The following is a 13,205-nucleotide window of genomic DNA, read 5'->3' as shown; positions in this document are numbered from 1 at the left end:
ATGTAGCCTGCAATTATCAGTGGCTTCTGGATTCCTCTGGGAAAGGATTAACCAGGGGCTTAGTTTAGTCCACACTTGGCATTCTCGGCAGTGCTGGACTCTGGTGGCAGGGAGGGGTCCAGCTCGCACCCTTTCACCTGGCAGGGAAAGTGTCCTAAAGGTTAGTATGTTCTCACAGGCTATCGTAGTTACTGGGACCTTGGCAGGGAGGATTGGTGGCTTGTGGGGCATCGGATACCTCCCCTCCTCCTAGAGCTGTGCAGTAACCAGAACATTACCCCCGCGAGGAGAGCGTTTCGGGGACCCTGGGATCTTGGGAGCCAGGGCTTCTCTCGGCAGCCTGGAAGCCCAGGCCCCCCATCAGCCTGTCAAGCAGGTGGGCAGGCGGGCAAGCTGGCAGGGAGCCAAGCAGCTTTCCGTGCGAAACCTGCCTGCTTTCTGTTTGAAGGTTTGTCCAAATTGAAGTGTTCCCACGAAACGTTTGGATTTTGACAAGCTGGCAATTTCTGATAGAAAAACAGTTCCACTGGCAAATTCTGACCAGCGCCTCTCCTGACCGCACAGCTCCCTGCATCTCTGCTGAGCGTGGAATCCGAATAGACTTGACACAGGTGTTTGTGCCCTGGGATGCCATCTCAGGCCAGCTCCCCCAGTGCTCCGGCGCTCACATTCTCCTAGTGGTGACGTCTGACCCTGGGGAGATGAAAGGCCTCTGCAGGTTGTTTCCTGCAGTGTGAGCTTTGGCTGCCGGCTTCTGTCCCCAGCCATGCCAGGAAGGAATCTGTCTAGCCAGGCTGGGCATCCTCCCTCATCTATGGTCAGAGCTCACACGGGCCCTTCCAGTGACAAGGTGGCAGCATCTGGCCCTGGGAAAACAGACATCTGCTGTGTGCTCACCCCAGAGATTTCTTTCTTTCTGCAAACTGAAGAGGCCTCTCTCCTGTAGCCTCAGCAGAGGCTGCGAGGAGGCCAGCAGGCCCTGTGGCCCCCCGCAGACTGGGGGAGGCCCTGACCAGTAGCTCTAAAGGCCAGAAGACCCCACAGGACAGGTGTGGAACGGGACTGTGACGTTACGTTGCTGTTCCATGGTTCCTTTCTCCTCAGCTGAAGAAGAAACTGAGCCCTGAAGCAAGGCAGCAGACTGGCTTGTCCGTGCGGCTGACCCAGTATTCACCAGAGGGGGGAGAAGGAACAGTGAGGCTGGTGGGCTCCTTCTTCTAAAAAGAAAACAAATCAGAGCATGTTTTTACATCCGGCTTTTGAGTCCCCGGCCAACGGGTGTGATCATCCCCGGTAGAAAAGTCAGCCTGTAATGCCCGGCTCCTGCTGGCTGCTCCGATGGAGACTCCACTTCCCCTCTCCTCCCCGTAAGGCAGGGGAACTGCCAGCCACTGCCTGGTACTGTCTGCACCCAGCAGCAACACTCCTCTGCCTCCCGCTGCCCTCTCCTCTGCTGAGGTCCCCCGTGCCCTGCCCTGGCACCCTCTCTGCTATGGGGTCAGACACGCGGGGAGAGCAGGGCAGGTCTGTGCCCTCAGCCCCGGGGATCTCGCACAGAGCTCTGCCCTCAGGCCCAGCCCTGAACATCACGGCGTCAGAGGAGCTTCTCCCACTATCACGGCAGCTCCTCCTGTTGGTGCCCAAAGCCCGGGACTCGCACTCAGCCCCTGAAAGCAGGGCCGGCTCCAGGCACCAGCCGACCAAGCACGTGCTTGGGGCGATACCTGGTAAGGGGCAGCCAATCTTGGGGTGGTGGTGGGGTGCTCAGGGTTTTTGGGGGGGGTTCGGTCGGGCGACGCTGGAGGTGGGGTGGGTTGTTTTTGTTTCTTCAGCTGGGCGCGTGGGGGGCACTGAGGGGTGGGATTCGGCAGTGGTGCTCCGCCGGGGTGGGTGGGGGTGGCGGCACGGCGGGGCGCTCCATGGGGGGGGTGTTTGGCAGCGTGGCTCAGCGGTGGGGTGGTTGGCGGCGCGGTGCTCGGTGGGAGATGTGTGTGGCGGTCTTGGGGTTCAGCAGCGCAGCGCAGCACTACGCGGGGGGTGTTGTTCGGCTGCGCAGTGCTCCGCGGAGGCTGAGGGGTTCGGTGGCACTCCGCGGGGGGCTGGGGGGTTCAGCGGTGCGGCACTCCGCGGGGGGGTGTTGTTCGGCTGCGCAGCGCTCCGCGGAGGCTGAGGGGTTCGGTGGCACTCCGTGGGGGGCTGCGGGGTTCAGCGGTGCGGCGCTCCGCGGGGGTACGGGATGTTCGGCAGCGCTCCACGGGGGGGGGTGTTTGGCTGCGCGGCGCTCCGTGGGGGGCTGGGGGGTTCGGCGGCGCTCCGCGGGGGGGTGTTCGGCTACGCGGCACTCCGCGGGGGGGGTGGCGTCGCGGTGCTGAGGGCGTGTGTTATGGCGGCGCTATGGAGGGCGGCACTCTTTTTTTTCGCTTGGGGCGGCAAAAAAATTAGAGCCAGCCCTGCCTGAGAGTTGGGAACGTTGCAGCACGGCCCAGCCCCGGCTGCTGGGAGAGGAAGGCCACCCCACCTCCCTGGCCGGGAGAGCTGCCATGATCCCCCCATCTGCCAGCCCCACCACTGTCCTCTGCGCACAAACCCTAGCCTCTCCCCTGCCCCCCACATCTCCCTGAGCCTCCCTCCTGCCTCCCTTAGCCTCCTTCCTGTCCCCATCCCCCTGTACCCCTCTCAGCCTCCCTCGGCTCCCCACACCCCGGCCCACTTAACCTTCCCCCACATTCTTCTGCCCCCTGCCCCCACATGCCCTGCACCTCCCTCAGCCGCTCTTATATCCCACATGATCACCTCCAACCCCCTCAGCCTCCCCTCTGCCCCATCCCCATTCCCCCCTCAGCCTTCCCCCTGCCCCCCACACTCCCTGGCCCCCTCAGCCTTCTCCCTGCCCTCCACACCTACTACCCCTGTCAGCGTTCCCCCTGCACACTCTGTCTCCCTCATGCCCATATCCCTCTGTCCCCCTCAGCCTGCCCCCTATCCCTGCCCCCACACCCCCCTGCAACCCGCTCAGCCTTCCCCCCACATCCCCTCACAGTCCCCATGCGCTGTCCAGGCCCTGAACCATGGCCTCAGCCAGTCTGCCTGTGGGCTCGGCTTCAGCCTCCGGGAGCCCAGCGGGAGGTGGCAGCCAGCGTCAGGAGGGCAGCCTGCCTGCCACATGCAGACAGAGCGTGGGGACGGGGCGGCCCTCGCGCAGGCCTCAGCCCCGCTGGCAGCAGTGGGAGATGGCGCCATTTTGATGAAGGGACAATTGGCGCCTTTGGCCACGTTTCCATGGGACAGGTGAGAAGCCCCCACAATCCCGAGTCACAATCAGAGCGTGAGGGCGGCCGCGCTGCTGCCCCTGTTGTGCATGGGGTCGGCCCAGCACGCCCAGCTGATGGGGGTGATATGTAGCCAGAATCAGCCAGAATCTACTGGAAGCTGCTTTACCAGTTTGTTGGGGCAGCCAGACTTATGGGGCCGGCTGCAGCTGGCATTCGGGGTGTGCGGGCAGGGGGGAGGAGGCAGCATGAATTGCATGTGGGAGATTCATTCGTTGTTTGTGTGACAGCACAAACTCCCCCTCATCCCAAAACCTGGTCCCCAAATGAGCAGACTGGAGCACATCACGCTAAGCAAACTGGTGCCACGTGCAACAAAATAAACAGGTCCCATCTCATGTCCTTTGTTGCACATTTCGATGGCGTGTGCCAGGTGCTGGCAGGTTGCAGGGTCGAGAAGCGTGCATGCGGGTGAACCGCCTGGGTGCTCTTTTCCAGAACTATGCTGACGTGGAGCTATTCCCTCTAATGCACCAGTTCCTGCCCCCTGTATCCCAGCCAGAGAGCTGGGACACAGAGAGCAGCTGCCTTGACAGTCGCTGAATGAATCCAGTTTGATCCTCTTCCCTGTGGGACAGATGCAGCAGCAGCGCAGTCTCGCTCCAGCCCATCCCACTCAGGTATCTCCTCACCCGGCCGTGACCTGTCGGGACAATGGCGGGAGGGGGGGTTCAGTCTCTGTAACCCCACGTGCTAAGCAGGGGTTAGTGATACCAAATGGAACTGAAAGTCCGAGGGGGGTGGGTAGAGGGGTTCCCACCGGGTGTGTGGGTTTGGTGAAAGGCGCCTACAAAACGTTGGGTCTGCCCAGTGCTTAAAGACAGAGCTGACTGGACTCAGCTGGAAGTCCTGGTTTCTTCTCAGTGATCCCTAGAGCTGAAAACACTGTGAAGCCGGTTTGCCTGGGCACCATAGAGCCGGTGCTGTGGTGAAAGACAGTACAGGGGGGAGCAGCAGCGAGGTTCCCCCTAGCCAGGGAAGTCACTAAGAGCTGGACTCACTCCGGGCTGGAGGCCCCTCACAGCATGGCATCGCAGCTCCAGGCAGAGACAGCAGCATGGAGCAGCAGCGGTGCAGAGCAGAGGCAGAGGCATCCCTGGCCCACCCCTTCTCTCCCTGGGGCAGGAGGCGAACCCCCCCCCGAATCCCCCCTGAACTCTCAAACTCTGCTGAGCTGGGCCCGTAAACTGGGTAAGGGGACAGCAGAGGGAAAATGTGAGGGGTGTGCCAAAGGGACATTCGTCCATTAGACTCTCTCATCCCAAGCTGGGAAACTGAGGCAAGGGGCTGCTGCCCAATGGATTGTAGGGCGGGCGTTTCACTCACAGTTCACATACTGCTGAGTCACTCTTGTGATGGTTTCCCCAGTTCATGCTGCATTTCTTTCTCCTCTAAATAAAAGTTCTCGTGTGTTAGACTCAGACTCAGCGCTCGCGACGGGGCAACAGCTGCCTGTTAGGGGGGTGCTGGTCAGTTTCCCAGATTTCTGGGAGGGGCGCTCCAGCTGGTTCTGCTTTGCAATGCTAAGAGGAACCTCGAGATCCTGATTCTCGTCCTTGTCACTGCCAATACCACCTGGCACAAGCGTTACACCCCCATCGCGTTCTGCACAACCCCCGTTCCTGCCATCTCCTCTGGCTTGATCCTCTCCATTTAGTGCGTCCTTCGTCTGGAAGGCCGATGGTACGGTAATGCTGCAGAGTCCCACTGAGAAATTAAATCCCTGGCTCACACCTGCCCGGCTTCAGAAATGTTGGCATTCTCGGGGAGGAGGGAGGGAGCCCAAGAAATCTGGTATCTGCGGTAAATAAAGGCTGGGCAGACGTTCCGGAGGGGGCTCCCTCCCTGCCCACAGGCCAGGCTTGAGGCCAGCGGTTGAGAAAGCAAGATAAGCTGGGTGTGGAGTGGCGCTTTCCCCATAAAGGCATGGAGCCCCGGCTCTGGTTTCTGATGTGGAAGTGGGACGCATCAAGTTGCTAACTCGTCCGCTCAGCTGCAGCGTCGGGATGGGTGAGTTTTATTGAAATGCCCAGTATTTCACACAGCCTGGAGATGTAGGGCCAGAGCCTGGTGGTGGGCACCAGAGCCCCAGGCGGTGTGGGCACGTGGGGGAGGTGCAGTGGCAGGGCATGCTATGTGGCCCCTGTGGGACACCATGTGCCCTGAGTGCCCGGGCACAGGAAGGAACGTGCCCAGACAGACGCAGTAACTACCACATAGAGAGGGGCAGCCTGCACTCCTCTCAGTGCCGCCCCTCAGCCCGGGCAGGTGCACAAGGGGGAGGGGAGCCCTGGTGCATCCTCTGCTTTCCCGACCCTGCCTGGCCGAGGCACAAGGGATGGGGGCGCAGTGAGGTACATGCTGCTTTTCCTTTGAAACGGAGCAGCATTTCCCCCAGCAAGTGCATGCTGCAGCATGAGCCTGGCTAGCTAGGAGTCTGGCAGTGCCTCCTGGTGGGTAAAGAGTACCCCCGGGGCCATGGGGTACCAGGAGCCTGGCGGGGATCCCCTGCCCAGTGCTCTGCTGGACCCTAGGCAGGAATCCTCCCGCCCTGCCCCAGGTACCTTTGGGCATTGGGGCCAAAGTACTTTAGAACACAAAGGAACTAGCATAAGCCATGTTTTAAAAATGGGGAAACTGAGGTATGGTGCAGTGTAATGAGTTTTCCAAGGTCACAGGTCGAACTCAGGCCCTCTGTGTCTTAGACTATTAGAGTGTGTGAACGGCTGCTAGCTGGCAGCGTCCCCGCTCCTCTGGGGCGTCAGGAGAAGGAGAGGCGTGTTTTCAAGGATGAGTGACTCCAGATTGTTATTTCACTTCAGTTCCAAACATTGTAGTTCTGGCTTGTCAGACTCACTGAAATCCTTCTCCTTTAAAGCTTTAACCCTTTGCCTGCCATGGGTTACGCCTCTCTCCTCCCTCTCACAAAGATACCTGAGATTGCTGGCAGCGTGTCACAGTTACTAGGGCTGTGACATTGTCTGAAGAATTTGGGGTACAGGCAGCTCCAAAAAGAAGGTGTTTCCAATGAAATCTGTCTGGGGATCATGTCTGGGCAAAGTGTTTCCATTGCAACAGTGTGTTTCGGTGTGTCGTTTACACGGTGTTCTCTCTCGCTCTCTCTAATTCATTTGCACGTTTGTATCACGGTCACTTGTGGGGTTAGTTGTGGACTCTCTAACTTTGCAACACCACATGAATACAATGATGGCTGATAGAAAGCACTTTCACACACACACACACACACCCTGCCCGCCCCACCCCACAAAAAGCTGCCATTTTGCAACTGTCATGGGCCGGCAGCAGCTATAATCAAACTTGGGACCTCTGGAGCTTCACACGTGAGCCTCTGCTGTAGGGTTCTCAACCTATTTACCATTGGGGGCTGCATATGCCGTGCTCTGCGTTCTGTGGGCTGTAGCTACACAAGATGTAATACCAGGGCCGGGATAGATATACCTGGGGGGGCGGGGGGTGAATGAGCCGGTTTCTGTCCAAGAGTCTGGATTGCTCTGGGCTGCTGATCCCGGCAAGGTCATTGTGAATCCCTGCGCTGAGTGCTGAAGGTGGCCTGGGAAAAGCATGTGTGGGGCGGGGGAGGGGTGTCTATGTTAATCCCAGCTGAAATAAATGGCCATGCCCTTGCTAGGGCAGCGCTTACAGTGCACCCCTCAGCGACCCGGCTCCATTTTGAACTCTTTTTGGCCAGGACTGTGGCCCCTGGCGACTCTGCCCACTTTAAGCCTGGCCTGAGCTGGGCCCACAGAACAGCTGCAGTGTCAGCAGCGTGTCCCCCTCTGGGCTGCTGGGCTGCAGTGCAGGGGGCAGCATGCCTGGTGTGGGGCACACAGCAGCTCTGTGCCCTGGGCCCCTCTCACCTGCCGCTCATCTGAGGGGGGCAGAGCCCTGCCGGAGGCTGCCCAGCTGCTGTCTCTGTGTGGGTGAGCGGGCACTGCCCTCCGGCTGGTGGTAGTGACTGTGGACGGGGAGAGCTGGGACAGAGGGGGTTGCTCCGAGCAGCACTCCCCTTGCAGCGGTGCAGCGCGGGGAGAGAGGAGGCAGCTCCTTCCCCACCACAGGGAGCGCTCCAGCCGGCCCTGACCCACCCGGGACCCGGGAGCCAGGCCATCGGAGCCCCAATCTTTGAATGGTTTTTACCATGCAGCTGGGTCCCAGCTGTGTGCTAATCGGGCCGGCTGCAGAGACGGAGACAGTGGCCGGGCCGGGGGAGAGGTGAATGGTGGGCTTCACCCCGTCTCCAGAGACTTGGGCTGACCTCCCCCATGCTGAGCCCCTTTAAACATCCAGCCATGTCCTGCGGTGCCTACCTGGGAGCTGAGCTCTTCTGAAAATCTGGCCCAGTAGTTGAGCCCTCTGAAAACTCTGGCCTTAGCGTCTAAGGGTAACATTTTCAAGAGTGGCTAAGTCACTTAAGTCCCTAAATCCCAGTGACTTCTAGTGGGATTTAGGCACTTGTAAAACTCCCTCCTGGTCTCATGTCCAGCGGTTTCTGTCCCCTGCAGGGTTCCAGTCCAGCTCTCTCCTGCTTCTGTCTGCGCTGTCCATGATGGCGCTCCTTTGCGTAGCCCCCGTGCAGGGCAACGGGGCCCTGGCCCACAAGAAGGTCGAGAGGGGTGAGTAGAGAACCCGTTGGAGAGCTTCTATCATCTGCCATATCCGAGATCAGGGCATCGTGGGCCTGATTCTGCTCCTCTCCCCCATGCCGGGGTCACCCCTAGATCCACTTATCCACTGAATGCACCTTCCAGTCCCCCCGCCAGCGCTGGGCCCAAAGAAACGCTGAGTTCTCCGAAGGGATCGCAAGGCCGGCCTGCGCTAGTGACCCCACTACTCCCATTCGGAGGCCTCCAGCGCCTGGGAATGGGCCAGCCGGGGTGGGGGAGGTGCTGCTCGACTGGCTGTTTGCTTTACACAGCTTCGTTATCCCTTTCTCCGGTAATGGCTGCCAAGCCGCCGGCAGTGACTGAAGAGTGCTGGTGCCAACCGCAGGGCAGCGTGTGAGAACCAGGCACCCCCCCCAAATTGGCTGGGAGTTCTACCCTTCCATCTCACCAACTCCTATACTAGGGCTAGCCCCGGCTAACAGCTGGGGATCTCTCGCTAATGCCTAGAAGCCTTGCCCCCAGAGTCCAGGCAGCAGGGAGAGCCAGTTCCTCCTTGTCAGGGGGTTTCATTCCCTTCTCCCCACACCTCCAGCGGCTCTGGGAGCTGCTCAGGGGCTTGCCCAGGCAGGCCAGGGGCCGAACCAGCTCCAGAGGTGGCCCTGAGCCCCTGCCCCCGCAGTGCTCAGCAGCTCCTCCCCTTCGGCTCAGCTATGGGGATGGGGCACACAGGGGGATTGTTTGGGGGGTAGGGGAGCTGGGGGGGCTCAGGCTCGAGGGAGGACCCTGGGGAGGGGAGGGGCAGTATAACCACAATGCTCTCATTCTACCAGGATAGTTCGGGACAATTTCCACCCCAAAGACAAGCCCCTCGATAGGATGTCTGGAATTTTCAAAGGCGCCACAGGGAGTTGGGTGCCTAAATCCCACTGAATTCCAATCACAGTCGGGTGTCAAACTCCCTTAGGCTCTTTGAAAACTCCCATTTAAATTGTCACCGATGGGTTTCATAATTAACATTCGCTGAGATGGATCTGGCAGCGTCTCCCCCACCCTCCCCAAACGATTTCTTCAGCAGTACGGACTCAGGAAGGATACAGAGCCTTGGTTTACACTTGATTCATCTCTTCAAGGTTTCTTCAAAACCAGCAGAGCAAGAAACTATTCTTATTTTATTTTATTGGTAAAATGAAAGTGTAAGATCTGGAGCGGGATTCTGTGGCCAGGAATGGCCGGGGCGGATTCTGTGGCTGTAGTATTGTGAAATACACAGGACCTGCCTCTAAAACCCAGCCTCCAGTTACCCCAGGCTGATTTGATCGAGCTAGCTAGCACTCACTCCCCCACCCCCACCTGCCCCCTTAACCTGATGTTCGTGGCATTTCAGGGTTCCCCAAAGACTGCAGCAAAATTCCCAGGGACAGCCCCAGCGGGGTCCATGTCATCCAGCCGGCAGGCTCTCCCCCTCGAGTGGTGTGGTGTGACATGGACACCGAAGGCAAAGGCTGGACCGTTGTCCAGAGAAATTCTTACAACACAGAGATCACCTGGAAGGAGTCCTGGAGCACCTACAAGTACGGCTTTGGGAACGTGCAGCAGGATTACTGGCTGGGCAACGAGTACCTGTCCCTGCTCACGCGGCAGAACATCTACAAGGTCCGCTTTGTGGTGGAGGACAAATCCAACAACACCCGCTACGCAGAGTACGACATCTTCAGTGTCGAGGATGAGCCCAGCGGGTACCCGCTGAGGCTGGGCAGGTACTCTGGGGACGGCGAGGACTATCTCACCACCTACCACTCCGGCCTGGGGGGCATACACGACAACATGAAGTTCAGCACGACTGACAAGGATCAGGACCAGACCAGTGGGAATTGCGCAAGTAGCTATGGAGGCTGGTGGTACGACAAGTGTCAGAACGTCCTGCTCAATGGGAAAGGCTACATCTACTGGGCAGGGTTCTGTAAGAGTGGGGAGTGCAAGTCTTCCCTCATCCTGGTTAAGCCAACAGACGTGTGCTGGGTCCGGAAGGAGGAGCCCATCCTCCTTGGGAGCCGGCGCCGCTGAGAAGGGGAGACAATATTAGATCAGACACGGCGCGCCATCCCCCACCTAATCAGTGCAGTCCCTGCAATGCCTCCACTCTGCTCACCCCCTTCCCTGTTGGCTTCTGCACGGTAAATCCCCTGGAATAAATGCTGAGAGCCGACCCCGCCGGTGCGTTCGAATGACACGAAGAGTGTGATTGGTGTGTATAACTGGAGCCCCGCTTCCACTCTGCCTCGCTGGAAGCCATGTCACTCACTACTACTTTAGACCCACATTAACCTCTGCTTCTCCCAGCCCTGCCACTGCCCCTTGGCATTAGTGATCAATGAATCATGACACTGGATTTCTAGCAACTGTCATTGAGCATTTAAATGGGGGATGACTCAAAGCCAGGACTTTACATCTGAATCCTGCATGTATTAGCAGTGGTGAGTTTGGGTTCAAAAACCTGCCCTCTGTGTTTTTAATAAATATGGTTATTACATGAGAAAACATTGCAACAGTAATTAGTTGCTGATAAACCACTGAGATTAGATAGACATGCAACAAAACCGCACAATAAAGATATTGGTGTCCCTCTTCAACCCAAGGGGCTAGTCAAAGTTTGGGGCCCTGGGGATGTTCCAGTGGGGAGCAGAAAGTGGCAATGGAGTCTGGTAATTTTTTGATGTCTTGTTTATTTACAAGGAACATACAGAGTCCTGCTTGTACAAGCACAGCAGGAACCAACAGCAGGGATTAGCCTCCCTGCTCTCAGCTCCAAGCCTCTTTAGCCAGCACCTGGCCCAAAAGCTCTCTATGCTCCTCCCACGATCACACCATGCTGACAGGCTCTGCTCGGCTTTCCTGCTCTGCCTCCGTGTCCTGGCTGCACTGCCCGGCTTGTCTCTGTCACACACGCACCAGCTCAGAACAATGCTCGGTGGCATCCTCTGCCCACCTGGGGCTAGTTTCTGGGCACATGCCATCATGGCCTGTTCTACACGAGGCCCCCTTACCTGTTGCTTCCAGCTGTCTTAAATGAAGAGTGCATCCTCACAGCTGTGTCAATGAGATTTTAACTCCACCCATCACATGGTATAATCCAGCTCCTAGCAGTGTATTTATCTGTCAGGCTGACGTCCTCTGAGCATCTCTGAGCATTTCCTGCCTGTTTGGCTTCAGTCACTTCAATCAAAGTTCATTGTGACCAGATGCTGAACACCATTAATGCTAACAGCCAGGGGCAGGAGCACCCCCCCCCCCCCCCCGAACAGGGAAAGAACAGGCTAAAGAATAACGCCATGGATTCAAGTCAGCTGGGCCTGATGGAGTTCACCCTCGGGCAGGGCTCCCAAATCGTGGGCTGTAGCCCAAATATGGGCCATGACGTAGGCCTGGCTGGTCCACTGGCAGGGGTGAAGATGGGGGGGGGAGAATGTGAAGGGGTGTTGTCCTCCAGCAAACTACATCTTTCCATTCCCCTCCTGACCATGGCCTTTCAGTGCATCCCCAGGACACAAGGCCCTGTCTAATTGGCCTTCCTGACAGAGCCTGCATGGAGAGCGTGCGTAGGAGGGGGTTTGGGGGCAGGTTTGGAAAGAGGGATTTTTTCAGGGGGAGGGAAGCTGGGAGCCGCTGAGGTGCAGCTGGAAGGTTTCTTCCTCCCTCCTCAGCATCTGGGGTGCAGACAGGTGGGGGAGGGGGTTGCTATTTTGTAGTTGGGAGTATCAGGGACCCCCCCCCGTGCACTAAGCTGTCCCCTCCATCTCGGTTGCTGGTGGTGAGGTGGGGGTGTGCTGTTTTGCAGTGGGGGAGCGGGGGATCCCCCTGCCCAGGGCACTGACCTCTCCCCTTCCCACCTCCCATCTCCACTGTCCGTGCTGGGAGCCACCCCCACCCCCAGTCTGCCCATTGCAGGCTGCGCTTGGTGCCCTCCCCAGCCAGCCATCCCTCGCCAGGCTGGAGCATGACGCTGCAAGCGGGGACATCCTCAGCCTGTCCCGGGCAGCCAGCTCGCTCAGCCGTTTTGCTGCCTGGGGGCTCCCTGCCAAACCCAGGGTTCCCCTGCACCATTCCCCCCAACTTGGGGTCCCACCCACACCCCAACTCCCCCCTGAACATGGCTACCCCTCCCCTTCCAAAACAACCTGAACTCTTCATACGCCACAGCCCACCCCCGCCCCTCCCCATGAGCCACCTGGCAGCAGTGCCCTCCATCGGACCAAACTGCTCTCCGTGTCGCCCTCCCACCCCCACCCCACAGGGCCAGGCTGGCGCTCTCTGGAGCTGGACCCCGTCTGTGACTGGGGTAACAAGGCCTGCTCCTTTCTCTGCCCTGTCTCTCCCCAGCTGGAGGGGGCTGCAGGAGAACCAGGCCCTAGCGCTGCGGCAGTTCCAGGGCTGAGCGGAATGTGCCGCGTTTGCCATGGGTGACGGGCAGCACCGAGGGACCTCAGCCACCCCCCACCAGTGCCCCTGCTTTGGCTCGGTCTGGGGGGTGAAGTTCAGGCTCTTGTTGCCCCTGGCTCTGCAAGGGAACAGGTGCTGGGCACTGCTGTTGGGGAGTAGGGGTGGCACCTGCCCTCAGGCCGCAGCACGGAAGGGGCAGGGTCGGGAGGGGAGGGGAAAGATGCTCCCGGCTGGTACATACCAGTTACAGCTATGGAATAATTAATCATTTTCCTCCAGAAGTGTGACTGGGGGGCCGCAGCGCCTGGTGCAGCTGCACTGGTGGGCCTCATACGTAAGGATCTAGCTGGAGCGATCTCAGACCCAATCTCAGTGAGTCTCTTGGCGAGCTCCTGGAGGACGGGTGAGGGCGCAGGGGACGGGCGAAGGGCAAACACAGCACCTGTCTGGAACAAGGGGAGCAAGGAGGAGCTGGCAATTCCAGACTGGTCAGCCCAACTTCGAGGCCTGGGAAGATACTGGACTAACATCGGGAACCAGCCCTTTGTAAGCCCCTGGAGGGGAACAGGCTGATGAGCAGGGCTGTGGGGCTACATTGTATAGTGCCACAGCCTGGATCTTTCCCCACCTGCCTTCTCCCCCCACCCCACCCCACCTGCTCCAGGCCACTCAGCCCTCATAGGTGGCCAGTGATACACTGGGGGCGGGGGGAGGAAACTGCCAGGCTCCGCTGCCCAGTGTGCATGGGTCGCTGTTTTTGTCCGGGCCCGAGGTGGAGGAGAGGCCTCAGGGGTGGGGGGGGTCGGAGGGTGAG

The 13,205-nt window shown here is 59.1% G+C and overlaps 1 protein-coding gene across 2 annotated transcripts; it reads left to right on the top strand.

Moving 5' to 3' along the window:
* The first annotated feature begins 5,167 nt into the window (after window positions 1–5,167).
* LOC135976571 (fibrinogen-like protein 1-like protein) lies at window positions 5,168–10,492 on the top strand. 2 transcript variants are annotated; one of them, XM_065573066.1, is made up of 3 exons: window positions 5,168–5,339; window positions 7,853–7,963; window positions 9,339–10,492. In XM_065573066.1, exons 1-3 carry the CDS (start codon window positions 5,336–5,338, stop codon window positions 10,016–10,018), a joined length of 795 nt encoding a protein of 264 aa, XP_065429138.1. In that variant the 5' UTR covers window positions 5,168–5,335; the 3' UTR covers window positions 10,019–10,492. The 2 variants fall into 2 exon arrangements, with proteins under 2 accessions (XP_065429138.1, XP_065429137.1); XM_065573065.1 differs by lacking the exon at window positions 5,168–5,339 and adding an exon at window positions 6,302–6,416.
* The last annotated feature ends 2,713 nt before the right edge of the window (window positions 10,493–13,205 follow it).

This window comes from Chrysemys picta, chromosome 19, assembly GCF_011386835.1.
Source record: "Chrysemys picta bellii isolate R12L10 chromosome 19, ASM1138683v2, whole genome shotgun sequence".
Lineage (NCBI taxonomy): Eukaryota > Metazoa > Chordata > Testudines > Emydidae > Chrysemys > Chrysemys picta.
Note: the sequence above shows the minus strand (reverse complement) of the source record. Positions and strands in the feature narration are given on the sequence as shown.